The following is a 17,910-nucleotide window of genomic DNA, read 5'->3' on the forward strand; positions in this document are numbered from 1 at the left end:
TCTTATTTATACTAATGCTCAGTGCAGTGTCATTACTATTATTATTATAATTATTAGCCATTGCTTGGGATGATTCACGGAGGGTCTAAACCACCTTATCCCTCGAGATTCCCTCTAGTGAGAGCCCTGCCCCTGGATCAGTCCCAGCCCACGATTTGGAGGACTGCTGGCCTCTGAGCCCTATAAGACCTGTCCAGCTTCGCATTAGCCTCCTGGTGCGACCACACGCTCAGCTTTTTCTGCCCTCTCCTTAATACCGGGGAGTATCGGCCTGGGTGGATGGACGAGCTGTCCTGTAGGCCTGTTCCCATCTATGCAGTGAAACACATGATTCAGAAACCCACTAGGACCTCAGAATGGCCGAAGATACACCTACCTGCCTCTGTGGTCGGGGCTCACCCCCGGGACCTGACGGGCCGAAGGCTCAGCTCTGGCCAGCTGGATCAGGCCCGGACTGGGCTAGCAGGAGACGTGGTTAGCCGAGGGCCCGATTCGCAGTCAGCTATATTTATTGAGCACTTATTGTTTGCAGAGCACTATTCTAAGCGTTCGGGAGAGTACAATTCCCTGCCCCCAGCAAGCTTACAATTTCCACAGGCTTGCCCTGCTGTTTTTGGGGCTTTGGGGAACACCGGAGTTAAATGCTGGCCAAATGCCCTGCTCAGTTCTCTCTCTCTAAAACACAAGCAGCTCTTCTTACAGTAGAGAAATCTTGAGCTCTTACCTCAGAGTGCTGAAATCAAGCATTTAAGTCCTACCTCTGTTTTCATTCTTTGGCAGGATTTGATGTACCATTGACTTGGATTTGATGTACCATTGACTTGCCACATTTCTCAGTTCAGAGAATATTAGCAATGGAACAGTGAGCCCTAGGAATGCTCTTTCACCCCCTAATGCTACTAGATTTTCTGTGGATTTCTGATTGCTTTGAAAGGGCCCAGTTTCATAAGCCAAATTTACTCCACATCAGTGAACACAGTGTTTTCTGGGAGTGGGGATTTTTCAAACTTTTATTTTATTTTTTTTTGCGGGGGGGTGGGGTGGATAAGAATCACAAGGCTGGTATGACCTTAGACCCTGTCCTTTATCCCAAAAGACCACCCCCCCCAGATAGGAGGCAGAATTTCTGAGAGACCCAGAATGGTGAATTCAAAGCACACTTAAAGGGCATTGCCAATTTTTTACAGCAGTTAACAGGAAGCTAAAGCAAGCAAAGGAGAAAGACTATCAATTTCAAATACTGGTACAGTTCAGCTGCTACCACGGGATAAAACATTTTTGTAGAATTAGGCAGTGATGAGGGCTGATGTGAACTAGTCGCTTGGCCAGATCAGAGAGGTTGCCCACGGTTTAAAATTTTGGAAGCTCCTGGCCCCTATTTTTAATAATTATGGTGTATGTTAAGCATTTACTATGTCCCAGGTACTCTACTAAGCACTGGGGTAAGTACAAGCTAGTCAGGTTGGATCCAGTCTCTGTCCCATGTGGTACTCAGAGTCTTGATCCTCATTTCACAGATGAGGTAACTGAGGCCCGGAGAAGTGAAGTAAATGACCTGCCCAACGTCACACAGCCAACAAGTGGTGGAGCAGGGAATCGAAACTAGGTCCTCTGATGCCCAGGTTCTTTCCATTCGGCCACATTGCTTTCTTCGCCTGATTTGGAGGGGAATGCAATAGCTCTGGAGCAGAATGGGGAGATGCCGTAGATGTGGGGGGCTGAGCAGACTCCTGTCGCTCAGGGTGTGCAGTGAAATAATAATAATAATGTTGGTATTTGTTAAGTGCTTACTATGTGCTGAGCACTGTCCTAAGCACTGGGGTAGATACAGGGTATCATCATGACTTCATGCCAGGTGGGGCAGCTAATTCTTTTTCCACCTCAGGGTGCTCAGGCATCTGAGGGCAGTCCTGGGAACTTTCTTCTGACAGCATGCGCCTTATTTGGATACGATGCCATGTGTCTTCGTGTGAGCAAGTCCTTGTGCCATGCATTCACCGTCAGGGAGGGTGGGAATGTTACAGTGCAAATTTTCTATAACGCAAAGTTCTTCAGGAATACGATCCGTCTTGTTATGTTAGAGGTGACTGCAAATATGATGCACAGTACTAAGAAACCACATTCTAAAGGGGGGAATAAGGTTGCCAGTAAGTACACCGCAAGGATTTGGGGACTAGTTCCATTGGGAAGGTGAGAAGGAATAAGGATTTGCAGGAATAGTCTGTGAATGCACTCTCAGGCTGTCTTAGTAAAGGCTGCAGTTGTGCAGAGGATGTGGCCAGAGTACCACAGCAAAAAGCTCAGTGACTTAGAAAGCACAGAAATTAAGTAGATATGACCCGAGTTTCCAATATCTATGGCCAAACACATTACCTCTGAGAGAGGATCCTGTGTTACTGTGCGCGGTGGAGAGAACACATGCTTTAGACTAAAAACATGATTCTAGATATTCTACAACCTTTAGGTGTGTTTTGAATTCTAAAGACTATGAGCCATATGAGCTCCTCCGGAGCTGTACTGAATTCTCACCTAAATATTCATTCATTCAACCGTGTTCATTGAGCGCTTATGGTGTACAGAGCACTGTACTAATCATCATCAATGGTATAGAGCCCTTATTTGCACTAAGCGCTTAGGAAAATGCAGTGCAACAGAGTTGGTAGACAAGTTCCCAACCCCAACGAACTTAGGTACCTTTCCTTACTTGCAGTTTTTGTCTGTTTTGAAGGTAGAACTGCCGCTTAATGCAACCACTTGGGGTTGTGTTATGGGAGAACATGGTTGATGCAGTAAAATTTAGTTTTTATTTCTTCGCTGAAATCTTAAAGCAGATTTTTGTGCCTTCTCAAGTTCTGGTTGATTCTGACCTCTGCCATTTCTCTTACTGGTTTTTTCTTTATGTAGGTTACTCATTATAAGCAATATCCACCCAATACAAGCAAAGTTTATTCCTACTTTGAATGCCGAGAGAAGAAGACTGAAAACTCCAAAGTAAGGAAGGTGAAATATGAGGAAACCGTATTTTATGGGTTGCAGTACATTCTTAATAAATACTTAAAAGGTATTATTTTTTCCCAGCATAAATACACTGCTTGTGCCTCAACGTTTTTCTCCAATCTTGCTGAATTCTGCCAATTAACATAACATTCTGAAGGGTCTTTTTTTATCTTGAAGTAAATTTTCTCTCATTCCAAACTGTTTGGAATGGGGAAAAAAAATATCCAGCAAAATCACTTAAAATTCTATAATATCCCTCTGTTAAGTTCTTTCTCATCAATAGGCTTGTTCCAATATATAAAAATTGCTTGGATGAAGAGGGAAGGAGGAAGTGACCAAAGTTGATTTTATCTTAAAACAAGCCTTTTATTCCATTGAAATTGTTACCCACAGAATTTAATGTAGAAATTGGGGTTGCATTTGGATACGTAACAGTGGAATTCAAAATTCAGTCATACTTCGGAGAAAAAAGTTGTTAAATGTATTTGCTAATACATAAATGTAATCATTAATGTTTTGGTTTTTTGCCAAGGAATTTATACACTAATCTCGAGAGGGTTTAACTTAAAACTTTATAACATAGTTCACTCTAGTGCCTGTGTGTTTAACTTTAATGTGTGCTGTATATTTTAAAATATTCTGTTATATCAAACTCATGCTCTAAGTCGTGTTTCAAATGTTTGTTTTTATTTTACTAATTAGAAGAATTTTAATGTGCAATCAGAATATGGTTACGTCTTCTCAGTGTAGAGCAGGATGACATTTTAAAGGGTTTTTTCTTAGGTTGTCAAAACTCATGCAAGTTTCACCTTTTTTTTCATTTCAACTCATGGTGCCAGTTTAGTCACAAATGTTAAAATGCTGAGTGTCCTTATAGCATTTCTTCTCCAAGATCTTCACAACGCATGAAATCTCATATCCAGCCACCTTTTCTGGTAATATTTTCAGAATTATTTCAGATGATATATAATCTCAGTTGTGGACAAATAACCATCCCATCCCCAACCCCAGTTTATGCTCAGACAGCTCAGACACAGCTTACAGTTTTATAAAAAGCAAATCACACGAATGCTGGGGTTCTGTCATTCATTCATTCAATTGTATTGGAGCACCTACTGTGTGCAAAGCACTGTACTAAGTGCTGTAGGCAGTGAGTCACCTCCCATCTAAGAAACTGACAGAATTGGCCAGATGTTTCCTTAAATCCAATTTTCAGCACTTTTGAGGCTTGTTAGAGCAAGTACCATCCTGTTGCTTTAATAATAATATAATGATAGTGGTATTTGTTAAGCACTTACTATGTGTCAAGGACTAGGGAGGTACGTGATGATCAGGGTGGACCCAGTCCGTGTCCCACGTGGGGCTCATAGTTTCGATCCCCATTTTACAGATGAGCTAACTGATGCCCAGAGAAGTGAAGCGACTTGCCCAAGGTCACCCAGCAGACAAGTGCCGGAGCCAGGATTAGAACCCAGGTTCTTCTGACTCCCAGGCCCGTGGGTAGCAAGCAATGCAAGCTTTCCCCACACAGCCCTGCTAGCGTACCGCCCCCTTGTTCTGGAAAGACCACAACCCTTGGCTTCTCTCTCAAGTGCCAGGCAGGGTGCCGGTTGTGATTGTGTATTTGTTATGGACATCTGTCCTCTAATAACGGGACTGAATCAACAACTCCCATCACGTACACCACCACCGTACATCATCATATGGTCATGCCATGCAGTCTCCTGTGAGTTTTTGTGCCACATGAATTGGTGACTTAGAGCGAGGGCAGGTGTTACATGTATATTACTAGCCTCCCTCATGAATACAGCCCCCTCTACCCACTTTTAATTAGGTTGGGGGTGGGGAAATGCACCCAAATGTGGAAGCCATCTGAGGAACATTCCCCAGTGGAAACAGGATGACCAGGTAACTTCATAGTGACAGGAAGCCTTGGAAACGACCTCAGGGTCTGTTGCTGTAAAAATATACTGCTAGGACAATAGATGGCCATCCCTGTAGCTGCATCCTTTTTAGAAAGAATTAGAGTTGGGTCCTGGAGCCGGAAGTTTGAACTCCATTGAGTGGTCTTCTATTGGCTTTGGAGGAGCCACCTGACCCCTCAGTTCCTACCTTCTCATGCAGAAAACTGGAGTCATATTTCCCAGGGTTTGTGGTACATGCAGTGTGGTAACGGAAGCCATTTCTCATCACAGGGAAAGTCGTGACCAAAGAGAAAATCCAGGAAGCCAAAGAGGTCTACAAAGAGCATTTTCAAGATGATGTCTTTAACGAGAAGGGATGGAACTATATTCTTGAGGTAAAATTGGTACACACGCTTTTGTATTCTTTCCGATGGGCCTCTATAAGTCGATGCTTTGAAACCAGGATTGGGGGTTTTCATTAACTTGGGGCAGCCACCTAATCTTGCAGTTTCTGTAGTCTTAATCTTTCCCCCTTCAAGAAGAAATTATCTTCCAATTTTACGGACTCCAGAGCTGACCCTCCAGGTTCTAAGGTGTGTCATTTCTGTGGTTTTAGCCTGAGAGAGCGGGCTGAACTTTCTGGTGTGTCCAAAATGTCATGCTCTTGGAAGGTAACTTCAAATGGCGTGTCATTATGCAAACAGATGTAGTGGGAAAGTTCTCACAGCCAGACTCTCATCAGCAACTAGGGTAAGTGTTATCACTGAATTTGGCTACAAAGGCAGTACCAAGACCTGCCGTTCTAGTGGGAAAGCATTGCTCCGGGAATCAGCAGACCTAGGTTCCAGTCCCAGTTCCGCCTGCTGGGATCATGCCATCAGTGGTGAAATTTCCTGGTCGACGAACTGCCGTGAGTGTGTTCTGGAAGGTGGAGAAGACCCAGCAGGAATCCCGAGAACTATCTGACGTGAGTGGCAGTTATCAGTTCAGTCACCTGCAGAGCCCTGATGCTCGAGCAGCCTGTTGGCACTGGGCTCCTGTCACTTCAGCTGTAATGATCCTTTTCATTAAAAAGAAAAAAACCCCAGACTCTGGTGTGCCTCTGCAAGGTGCTACACCCCTTCACACCTATACGTTCTTCCTTGTATTCCCTGCCCCAGGAGGAGCGTGACTGACGGGGTTGAGGGAGCTAGGTGACACTGCCCAAACCACCACGCCTCAAATCATTTCCTCCGTGTGGGTTCTCGGCACTGAGGCTCTCCCAGGTTCCTGATGGGGAAACTCCATCTTCATCATTGTTGTCACGCTATCCCAAAACACACAACTAGACAAAGAATTAGAAAACTGAATTAAGAAAGCCCTTTGCCCTTTGGGAAGTTGTCAAAGAATGTGGGGATAGCGAGATGCCAAGTTTTATTTTTACTAAACAATCAGTGGTATTGAGCACAAAAGGTCTAGCATTGTGGCTCTGAGATCTGGACCGATCACAGAAGGCTCATCTGCCTTCTTGAACAGTTTCATCTGTGTTGCCTATGAACCCTGTTTGTCATCAGATAACAGGACGATAACAGTAACAGCAAGGAAGGGCCGAGGATCTGATTAGTCAACTGACCATTTCCTGTGTTCTAATCCCAACTCTACCACTTGTCTGCTGTGTGACCTTGGGCCTCAGTTACCTACTCCGTAAAATGGGGTTTAAGGCTATGAGTCCTATGTAGACATAGGCTGTGTCCAACCTGATTAAGTTGGGTTCATTCATTTATTCATTCAGTTGTATTTATTGAGCACTTACTCTGTGCAGAGTGCTGTACTGTGTGTTTGGAAAGTACAATTCAACAATAAAGAGAGACAATCGCTGCCCACACGGGGCTTACAGTCTAGAAGGGGGGGACAGACATCAAAACAAGTAACTGGTCATCAATATAAATAAATAGAATTTTAGATATATACACATCAAAACAAGCTGGATCTACCCCAGGGCTCATTACAGTGTCTGGCATATAAATTCTTAAATCAAATACCATAGAAAAGCAAGTCAGTGCTCATCACAGTTCTCATCATGGAGAAGAAACTGAATGGCAGCATGATACTTAAAATGGCTGTTATACAGCAATCTGAAATGGGACACTCACAAGGGAGAAAACTCTAAAAAGCATTTTACAGGCGTAGTGAAGCACAGTCTCAAGAAAGAAGGTGTAACAGAAGACGGCAGCAGGCAAACCAGCCTAGCATGTGGCTTTCAGGAGAGGGTTTGCTTTCCTTGAACAGATGATGGGGATTTCAAGAAATAAATTAGAACAAAACTGTCACAAGTGGCAAAAAAAGCATCTTTTATGAATAGGCAATATGGAATAGAGTGCAAGTCTCACATAATGGTCCTTTCAGCCACAGCAGCACATGTGGTGAGGATCTCATCACCTGCAGTGCCATTTTTGAGCATGAAGGATAGCGCTGTGTGAGCCCCATGTGGGACAGGAGCTGTGCCCAACTCGATTATCTCCTATTCATTCATTCAATAGTATTTATTGAGCACTTACTATGTGCAGAGTACTGTACTAAGCACTTGGAATGAACAAGTCGGCAATAGATAGAGACAGTCCCTGCTGTCTGATGGGCTTACAGTCTAATTGGGGGAGACGGACAGACAAGAACAATGGCAATAAATAAGAGTCAAGGGGAAGAACATCTCGTAAAAACAATGGCAACTAAATAGAATCAAGGCGATGTACATTTCATTAACAAAATAAATAGGGTAATGTAAATATATACAGTTGAGCAGATGAGTACAGTGCTGAGGGGATGGGAAGGGAGAGGGGGAGGAGCAAAGGGAGATGGGGGGAAAAGAGGGTTAAGCTGCGGAGAGGTGAAGGGGGGGGCGGTAGAGGGAGTAGAGGGAGAAGGGAAGCTCAGTCTGGGAAGGCCGCTCTCCCAACAAGTACCGCCATTGTTCTTCAGATTGTGAGCTTCCACAAGGGAGAGGGACAGTGCCTAATACCCCCCCCCCCCATGTAGTCTCTCCCAGTGCTTCCAGCTGTACTCTACACAGTAAGCATTTCATGAATGCTGTTACTACTATATGGGTATTATACATCTCGTCAGAGCCCTCTGAGTAATACTGAGTTGTGTTCTTAAGCCTCTGTTGTTAATCCTCCTAATATACCCATGTGAAGAACAAATAGAAAGAGCATTATCTTTTGTGGGCAGGTAAACTAAGGCATAGTGAGATTGTATTTGCCTACATCACCCAGCCAAGCTAGAAACTAAAAGCAGATGCCCCACCCTCCACACCCATTCCTCTGTTTCCCCAGAGAATTCCACCATACTACACCATTACAAGTAAAAGAAAACTAGCACTGGTCCACAAGGAAGACCTTACGGTTGATTCGGACTAGGCTACGTTATCTAAGGCAAAGAGCGTCCTTGGAGATTAAAAACTGAATAAAATAAACCCTTTTAAAATCATAGAAATTTTCCCTTTTAAAAAATCCACAATAAGTGTGCTTATTTTCATATGGCTCTCCTTTTCCTTGTGAGACTAAATATTGCATGTTTTCCCCTCAGGGTAGTATTGCTTATTTTTCACAGCCAATAGATGGGGGTGGTCAGCTTCACATCATGAAGTCCACTGAAGCCTAGTTTTTTGTGCATATTGTTAAGAACTCTTTTGAGAATTTGGGGATAAGAAAGATCTTTCCCTCTCCTAAAGGAAGGGAGAGAGGTCCACTTAATTGAGTTTGTTTATTTTAACAAATAAACCACCTGATCATGACTTTAGACTGTGAGCCCATTATTGGGCAGGGATTGTCTCTGTTGCCGAATTGTACACTCCAAGCGCTTAGTACAGTGCTCTGCACATAGTATGCGCTCAATAAATACTACTGAATGAATGACTTTTTTTAATTATTATTCCTAAAGTTAGAGGAGTTGCTTGTGAGTTCCAAAGAATGGATTAGGGAACATTAAAAAAAAGTTGTTCATTTGTGTTGTTTTCTTCAGAATCTTTCATAGTCTAGCTGACTCATCATCAATCATATCGATATTTGTTAAGCGCTTGCTAGGTGCAGAGCACTTTACTAAGCATTTGGGAGAATGCAATGCAACAGAATTTGCAGATACATTCCCTGCCCATAACGAGCATACACTCTAGAGGGGCTTTCCAGGCTGGGCTAAAGAGATAATTTTGGCAGGAGCAGCAAAGGAAAAACAATTAAAAGAGTTGGAGAGGGCAGAGACTGAGTCTGCAGCCACAGGGCCTGAGACTCCCTTAGAGGGAGAAGGGTTAGAGGGTCTCCCTCCTGCCACCATTTTCGGAGAGAACGGGACCAGGGTGAGCAAGACTGTAAGAGAACTGTGGGAGAAGCTGTGTGGCTTAGTGGAAAGAACATGGTTTGAGTCAGAGGACCTGGGTTCTAATCCAGGATCTGCCACCTGACTGCCGGGTGTCCTCGGGCAAGTCACTCCACTCCTCTGTGTCTGTTACCTCATCTGTAAAATGGGGATTAAGATCGTGAACCCCACCTGGGACAGGAACTGTGTCCAACCTGTTTAATCATCAATGATAATGAATGCTTACTGAATGCAGAGCACTTACTGAATGCTTACTGTGTGCAGAGCATTGCACCGAATGCTTGGTAGACACATTCCCTGTCCACAACGAGCTCACAGTTGAGACGACTCTCGTATTTGGGCTGAGACGGGGGAGAGAGAGAGAGAGAGAGCTCTCGGTGATCAGATATCTGGGAATCTGGAGGGGAAAGGCAGCAAGACTGTCATTCTCCACAGTCACAAGCAACCACCTCTTATCTCTTTCTTGCAGCAGCTACTTTGGTTTTCCTGCACCAAGCTACAGGTATAGCCCTTGACTGTGTTCCCAAAGATGAACTTCAATCAGTCAGCCGCATATATTGAGCACTTATTGTCTGCAGAGCACTGTACTAAGTGCTTGGAAGAGTACAGTGTAATAGTTGGTAGATGTTCCCCTGCCCATAAAGAGCTTACAGTGTAGAGGGGGAGACAGACATTAATATAAACTGTGGAGATGTACAAAAGTGCTGTGGGGCTGAGGGTGGGGTCAATTAAAGGTGCAGATCCAAGAACAAGGATTTCATCAGCATAATGACAATATTCGATACGCTGTCTCCCAACAGAAGTACGAAGGACATCTTCCTATCGAAGTTAAGGCTGTTCCCGAGGGCTCCGTCATTCCTCGAGGAAACGTTCTTTTTACGGTGGAAAATACGGATCCCGAGTGCTACTGGCTGACAAATTGGATCGAGGTGAGCTTCGGTTTGGTTTTCACGTTTCTCTTCCGGGCGAATTTTGTGGATGGGCCACTCTAAGAGTAACTTTTGGGAACGTGTGCTTAACAATAGTAATAATAATCATAATAATGTTGGTATTTGTTAAGCGCTTACTATGTGCAGAGCACTGTTCTAAGCGCTGGGGTAGATATAGGGTAATCAGGTTGTCCCATGTGAGGCTCACAGTTAATCCTCATTTTACAAATGAGGTAACTGAGGCACAAAGAAGTTAAGTGACTTGCCCTCAGTCACACAGCTGACGAGTGGCAGAGCCGGGATTCAAACCCATGACCTCTGACTCCCAAGCCCAGGCTCTTTCCACTGAGCCATGCTGCTGCTTCTTTGGGAGGGATCAGAAAGGCACCATATGGATTAGGATGAACTGTTCATCTTTGGAGAGGGTTAAGCCAAATCAGAGGCCAGCCCACAGACATCAGAGCGTTAGTTGTAATATCATGGCAGCTTCAGATGGGATGAAAATTTCCATGATCACATTTGCGGTGGTACCATTGATGTTGGAACTGTTCCAGGTTCTGAGGACTGCAATCCCCAGTGTCCTTCCTAATCAGATTTGGGCCCAGGGATTTTACAAATAGCCTGGGACAAGAATTGGAGTGTTTACCCTGTCCTGGCTGCATTAGAGTCATTGACTTCATTGTGCCTTTATCACAAGGTTAAATGATAAGGCTGGAATTCCAGGTCAGTCTCTCCCCTTTTCATTTTAGTGCTGTTGCAGCTAAAACCAACTTTCTGCATTCATAACAATGGAAGATTTCTAATCTGCACCACATTCCTTCCTGGAGATTCATCCATCAGCGTTATTTATTGAGCACTTACTGTGCACAGGGCATCCTACTAAGCATTTGGAAGGGTAAAGTCCAACAGAGCTGGTAGATGGATTCCCTGCCCAAGAGGAAATTGCAGCCTAGAGGGGAAAACATATTAATATATCAAGTAATTTAAAGATATGCCCATAAGTGCTGTGGGGATGAAGATGGGGAGAATACTAAATGCCCAAAGGGTACAGTTCCAAGTATGTAGATGACGTTAAAGGGAGGGGAGTCGGGAAAAGAGGGCTTAATCAGGGAAGGCCTCCTGGAGGAGATGGGACCCAAGGCTTCGAAGGTGGGGTGAGATGGTGGTCTGGCATATATGGAGGCAGAGGACATGGGAAAAGGGTAGTGTGGTCTAGTGGATAGAGCTCAGGCCTGGGAGTCAGAAGGACATGAGTTCTAATCCCGGTTCTGCCACCTGTCTGCAGGGTGAATTTGGGCAAGTCACTTCACTTTTCTGTGCTTGCTACCTCCTCTGTAATGAGGATTAAGACTGTGAATCCCATGAGGGACTGACTAGCTTCTGTCTACCCCAGTGCTTAGTATTGTGCCTGGCACACTGTAAGAACTTAGTAAATAAATCATATAAGATCGGAGGCGGAGGTGAGTCGACAGTGAGATAGATGAGATTGAGGTTTAGTGAGGGAGCTGGTGCTAGGGGAGTGACAGTCTCCGGTATTAATAAGCATGGCTGTGTGTGTTTTCTAAATACCCAGACAATACTTGTTCAATCCTGGTACCCAATCACGGTGGCCACAAATTCCAGGGAGCAGAAGAAAATTTTGGCCAAGTATTTGCTGGAGACTTCTGGTAGTTTGGAAGGTCTGGAATACAAGCTGCATGATTTTGGTTACCGAGGTGTTTCCTCCCAAGAGGTAAGTCATCCACCATAATCTCACATACGGAGAACCACCTCTAAAGTAGTATATCGATCTGTCAAGCGGTGGTATTTACTGAGTGCTTACCATGTGCTAATAAAGCTCAATAAATACTACTATTGATTGATTGATACTAAACACTTGGGGAAGTACAGGACAGGAGAGAGTTGATAGATGTGATCCATGCCCACAAAGAGCCTATGGGGAGAGGTGGACATTATAATAAGGGAAGTAGAGTGTAAGATTATGTATGTAAGCCCTGTGGGATTGCAGGGAGGTTCAAAATGCTACAGGGGTACACTGCTATCTGCACAGTTGACACAGAGGATTGAGCTTGGGTAGATCGAAGATTAGAATGTGGAAGAACGAGTCTGCCCTTCTAATATACGGGTTTCAGACCGTCGGTTGTGGGAGATCATGGAATCCATTCTATCTGGGATGGGGAGGAAGTGCAGAGTGGGAGCGGGCAAAGGGTGTGTGTACTCACCCGGGGAAATTAGAATACCATGTTTTGCCTGCTACTAAGTGACATTTTAAAATCAGCGACTCCCATCAGGGCAGCTTGAGAGTGGAAAATAAAAGGAACGCATGCACTGTAATTGAATCTTGTTCCTTAAAGAAATGGATCTGTAACACAACTTGGGGATACTGGCCTCATGCCTATTCAAAGACCCTGTTCTCTCGCCTAAGTAATCACTTGTCTCCTAGTGTCCCAGCTAAAGCAGGGGATCTGTAATGTACCTCGGATGTCTTCGTCTGTTTTCGCAGACTGCTGGAATTGGAGCTTCTGCCCATTTGGTTAATTTCAAAGGAACTGACACAGTAGCAGGAATCGCTTTAATTAAAAAATACTACGGGACAAAAGACCCCGTCCCTGGGTATTCCATTCCCGCTGCGGAGCACAGGTAAAATGCCTTCTATTTTCTCTTCCTTTTAAAATAATTGACCCAAGCACACGGCCCAGTGTCTTACCATATCCTCAGACCTTCCGTGTCAGCAACCATTGCTGTCGGGGGCCATTCCTGATAGCCGGCGTCATCTTTTCCATGTTTCTTAAGTGAGACTGGTCTCCAGGATGGTATCGCAGCAGCTTGAGAAGTCACAGGAGAATGTTTCTTCTATCGTGAGGTGTATAAGTCAGATATACGGGATGGAATCAGATCCTTCCTAACCGTGCTTTCACGGCGGGTATTGGGTAGATTCTTGTCGAAGAATGAGGGAACGGCCTCTGAAATGTGCATCTATCCAGGGGGAATGTGGCAAGAGTTCAGAAAAGACCGGGTTTTGTTTTTAATTTATGGAATTTGGTAAGCACTTACCATGTGCCAGGCACTGTACTAAGCGCTGGAGTAGAAACAAGGTAATCAGAGTGGACACTGTCCATATCCCACATGGAGCCCACAGTCTTCACCCCCATTTTACAGATGAGATAACTGAGACCCAGTGAAGTGACTTGCCCAAGGTCACATAGCAGAAAAGTGTCAGAGCTAACTCGTGGGCATTCACGCAGAGCTTGAGTATCAAAATGCTAGTTTACTTAATGCACGGTCATCAACCTGGGTTAAAAGAGAACTGACTGTATCTCTTAAAGCCAAAGCATTAGTATGACAGCAGAAAGAGAAGTCTTCTGCAATAGTTTTGTTTTGTTTGGTTTTTTCCACTTTGGTGAGGAAATTAGCTACTATTATCCATCACAAATAGTTTTCTGTATAAAGAGAAGGCTGCTAAAATAAATCTGACATAATCCCAGGGATCCTAGTAATGTTTGATGTTTAATGTTTCAGCTTTGGGGGTTTGTTCTTGAAGAAAACTGCAACTAAAAGCGCTCAAATCATGGGGAAAAGGCAGGCAAATGAAAGAAGACTGAAACTGGCCTTGATGCCTGTGTATTTTATTGCTTGGCAAAGTTCATGGCTACCCAAGAATGTAGAGTTGATTTTTCTAGCTGTCCTTTCAAGATTTTAAAGACAACTTGACTTCCTAAGGTCGAAAAAAACCCCTTCTCATCAGTCATCTTATATAGACTGGAACACTGATGTTGGCAGAGAGCATCAATTTTTATTTTACATGAAGATTTCATAAAGATCTTAATAACCACCCTTTGGTCCTTCTTATTTGGTAAACATTTTCCATTGTGCAGAAAGGTTGTTTATTACTGTAAACACCATCAATGCAATCTTCCCCCTAATTCTGATTTTAAAAAAAGCGTTGTGAACCACCCAGCTTGTGAAAATGGTCTTGAACAAAGAAAAGCCATAGTTCATTTCACCTCATCAACAATTACTGACACAATGACTGGAAGTCATTTTCTAGTCAGCACAAATAAGGTTTTAAAATTTACATTCTCGTTCCTCCTCTTCGGGGAGACTGATAAACAGTGCTTAACCTGGGATGAAGCTTCCGGAATTTCAGATTTAGTGAGCTTTATTTAGCCTTTTGTTGAAAGAGGAAATAGAGGAGAATTTAGCAAGAGTTGTGTGAGTTTACCCCCATCTTAGCCACAGAACAAAATATACCTTTCAGAATGTGAGACGTTTGAACTGGTATCTTTTTGATAGCTACCCACTCAACTGGAACTCAACCATTCATTCCAGAGGAGGTAGTGAGTGATGGGGACCTGGTGAGGCTGAAAGGAAAGAAGGAAGGAGGCTATTCTGAGCCCCGGGCCAGCTGAGAGAGGCAGGAATAAGTCATGGGCCGGAGGGTGCTTAAGAGGTTCGCTTTACATCTGCTTCAGGAAATCTCAAGTAGACTATATATATATTCACCCCCCACTCTCTTACTCTGTTGCTTTCTAGTACTATAACGGCTTGGGGTAAAGATCATGAAAAGGATGCCTTCGAACATATAGTAACACAATTTTCATCAGTCCCGGTGTCTGTGGTCAGCGATAGTTATGACATTTATAATGCATGTGAAAAAATCTGGGGTGAAGACCTAAGGCACTTAATTGTATGCAGAAATGCAGCGGCGCCACTGATAATTAGACCAGATTCGGGAAATCCTCTTGACACGGTATTAAAGGTAACTTTTCTATTATTCTAATTAATCTAAAATTCCTATGTACTATATTTGGAAAAAATTTCATGTATGGAGATTTCTTTACTGTTAATCAGAAGCATTTAAGTGAATGCAACCCCCCCGTCCCCCAAACTTTTAGTGGTATTTGTTAAGCCAGGCACTGTATTAAGCGCTGGGGTAGGTACAAGCTAATCAGGTGGGACACAGTCCGTGCCCCACACGGGACTCACAGCCTTAATCTTCATTTTACGGATAAGGTAATTGAGGCCAGAGAAGTGGGGTGACTTGCTCAAGTCACACAGCAGAAAAGTGGTAGAGCTGGGTTTAGAACCCAGGTCCTTCTGACTCCCAGGCCAGGGTTCTTTCCACTAGACCACTCTGCTTCTCAGCTCTCCCACGTGTGTAGCAGTCTACCAGAGGAACAGCGTGGCTTAGTGACAAAAGCCCGGGCTTGGGAGTCAGAGGTCGTAGGATCTAATCCCAGCTCCGCCACTCGTCAGCTTTGTGTCCATGGGCAAGACACTTAACTTCTCAGTGCCTCAGTTACCTGATCTGTAAAATGGGGATCAAAAATGTGAGCCCCACCTTGGACAACCTGATAACCTTGATCTACCCCAGCGCTTAGAACGGTGCTTGGAACATAACTAAGCGCTCAACAAATACCATTATTATTATTATAAATACCAAGTGCTTGGGAGAGTAGAGCAGGAGGTAAAGAACCCAGACTCTGCCCCCAAGGAGCTTGCAGTATAAGGTCAGTGTGAAATGCTCACAGTTGGTTGTTCAGCATCATATTTCTTTCCGGCTTTTTTAAGTTATTTAAATAATGTTCCATCTTCTAAATAAAGCCCGTTGGCATTGCACCTGATCTTTTCTGTGTACTCTAACAGACTATAAAAACCTGGAGAAGCATTAAGACCTCTTTTCAGAAACCACAATTTCTCTCATAAAAGCATAAGATGGTGTCAGTGACCAGATTAGGTTTCCCAAAAGGGTGACCATAAAGAAAATTGGCAAGTGAACCTAGACCAAATGGACTGGGGAGGGGCTGTTTTTATTTATTTTTTAATTTGACCTCATTTCCCTTATCCGGCTCTTGCCTGATTGCCTCAGCTGGCTTCTAGTGGCTTCTCCACATCTGATGGTTGATCTTGAGCAAGTCATTTCTCTTTGCCCCAGTTTCCTCATCTGTAAAATGGACATTAAGACTGTGAGAGTGAGCTCCATGTGGGACAGGGACTGTGTCCAATCTGATTACCTTATATCTACCCCAGGGTTTAGTTCAGCGCCTGCCACGAAGTAAACACTTAATCGGTACCTTAAAAAAAAAAGACAGGATTTTGGACAGTAAGGTCTGGAAGTACAGTCAGACCACTCGCTCATCACAGTAGCAGTGCTCATCACAGCACACCTTTCCTGGCTAAGACGGGGTGGATTCTACAGCCAAATGCCCAGTCACTTGCTCTGTGGTGACCTGAAGTGGGGAAATTGTAAACAGAGTGGACAAAAGAAACATTTGACAGCACAGGGAAGCAAAACCTCACATGATATGGCATAACCGTGGGCAGTTGGGAGAGAGCAACAGAACAGGCGTTCAGTAATCAGAAATGAGAAAACAGCAAAACAAGGAGGAAGAAACTAAAACAGTGCCAGGCATTGTGAGTTGTAAATGCAACAAGGCCGCCACGGGCATGAACTGTAAAAGGGATGGCACTTTGTAACAGAATCTCTCAGTCGATAGCATTTTCTTCAAACCCATAGGTCAGCTTGAGAGGGAATCAAAAAGGGGGGCTATTTGACTAGGTGTCATTTTGATTTAAAAAAAAAGTATCTCTGTGGCTCTATCATAGAAAAGGCAACTTTAGAAAAATCTTATTACCTCCTTGTAATTGGGGAGGCTTCACGTGAATGGAGAAGCCAACGGAAATCTAGGGCTAGAGGTGGATTCATTCGTTTATGTGCGTAGATTTGACTTGGGTGTGTACAGGTTCCCCCTTTATCCCCATAACAGCCGTCCACGACAAATAGGGAAAACTGCATTTTTTTGCCTGAATCCCATGAGTTTCTCTGGGAAAAATAGTGTGATTGGGGGTTGAGAGTATGTGAGGGAAGAACGGAATCCCTAGTTAGCCTATACAGATTTTATGCCGGGCTCTGCAAGGTTGCCCATCACAGAATCTCATTCCCTGCATCTTTGAACATCTTAGTTACTTTGGATTTGGTTTTTCTCCCCTATAGGTTTTGGAAATCTTAGGTAAAAAGTTTCCTGTTGTGGAAAACTCGAAAGGCTACAAGTTACTGCCACCTTATCTCAGAGTTATTCAGGGAGATGGAGTAGATATCAACACCCTACAAGAGGTAAGCATTTTGTTTCCCTTCATAGCAAAACCAGCAACCTCGTCTAGGCCCACGTGTCACTGCTGTGAATCCCAGATGACAAACCATTCCCAGGCAGGGCTGGGCTAGGAGGGCTATATGTCCTGAAACCACAGTGCCTGGCACACAGTAAGCACTTAACAAATATCATAGTTATTATAGTTATTACCACTAGTGCCCTCTTCCTGCAGAGGAGGCCAAGGTTGACAATAATAATAAGTTCCACGATTATTATCATCATTAAGTGCTTTTTCTGTGCCAAGCACTGTACTGCGTCCTGAGGAAAATCAGATCCGGCACAATTCCACTCGGGGCACAAAGTCTAAAGGAGAGAAACAGTGTGGCCTATTGGAAAGAGCATGGGCCTGGGAGGACCTGGGTTCTAATCCCAGCTCTGCCATTTATCTGCTGGGTGACTTTGAGCAAGTCACTTCACTTTTCTTTGCCTCATTAGAGAAGCAGCGTGGTTCAGTGGAAAGAGCCTCTGCTTCGGAGTCAGAGGTCATAGGTTTGACTCCTGGCTTTGCCACTTGTCAGCTGTATGACTGTGGGCAAGTCACTTAACTTCTCTGTGCCCCAGTTACCTCATCTGTAAAATGGG

General features: G+C 44.0%; 1 protein-coding gene across 1 annotated transcript in view; it reads left to right on the forward strand.

Moving 5' to 3' along the window:
- The window catches only part of NAMPT (nicotinamide phosphoribosyltransferase), a 41,920-nt gene that overhangs the window by 14,406 nt on the left and 9,604 nt on the right, over positions 1–17,910 (forward strand). Inside the window, exons 2-8 of the mRNA XM_029077685.2 lie at positions 2,905–3,061; positions 5,193–5,296; positions 10,049–10,177; positions 11,751–11,909; positions 12,681–12,817; positions 14,711–14,936; positions 17,172–17,291. Of these exons, the coding sequence (XP_028933518.1) occupies positions 2,905–3,061; positions 5,193–5,296; positions 10,049–10,177; positions 11,751–11,909; positions 12,681–12,817; positions 14,711–14,936; positions 17,172–17,291 (1,032 nt within the window). The remainder of the gene's footprint in view (positions 1–2,904; positions 3,062–5,192; positions 5,297–10,048; positions 10,178–11,750; positions 11,910–12,680; positions 12,818–14,710; positions 14,937–17,171; positions 17,292–17,910) is intronic.

Source organism: Ornithorhynchus anatinus, chromosome 13, assembly GCF_004115215.2.
Source record: "Ornithorhynchus anatinus isolate Pmale09 chromosome 13, mOrnAna1.pri.v4, whole genome shotgun sequence".
Lineage (NCBI taxonomy): Eukaryota > Metazoa > Chordata > Mammalia > Monotremata > Ornithorhynchidae > Ornithorhynchus > Ornithorhynchus anatinus.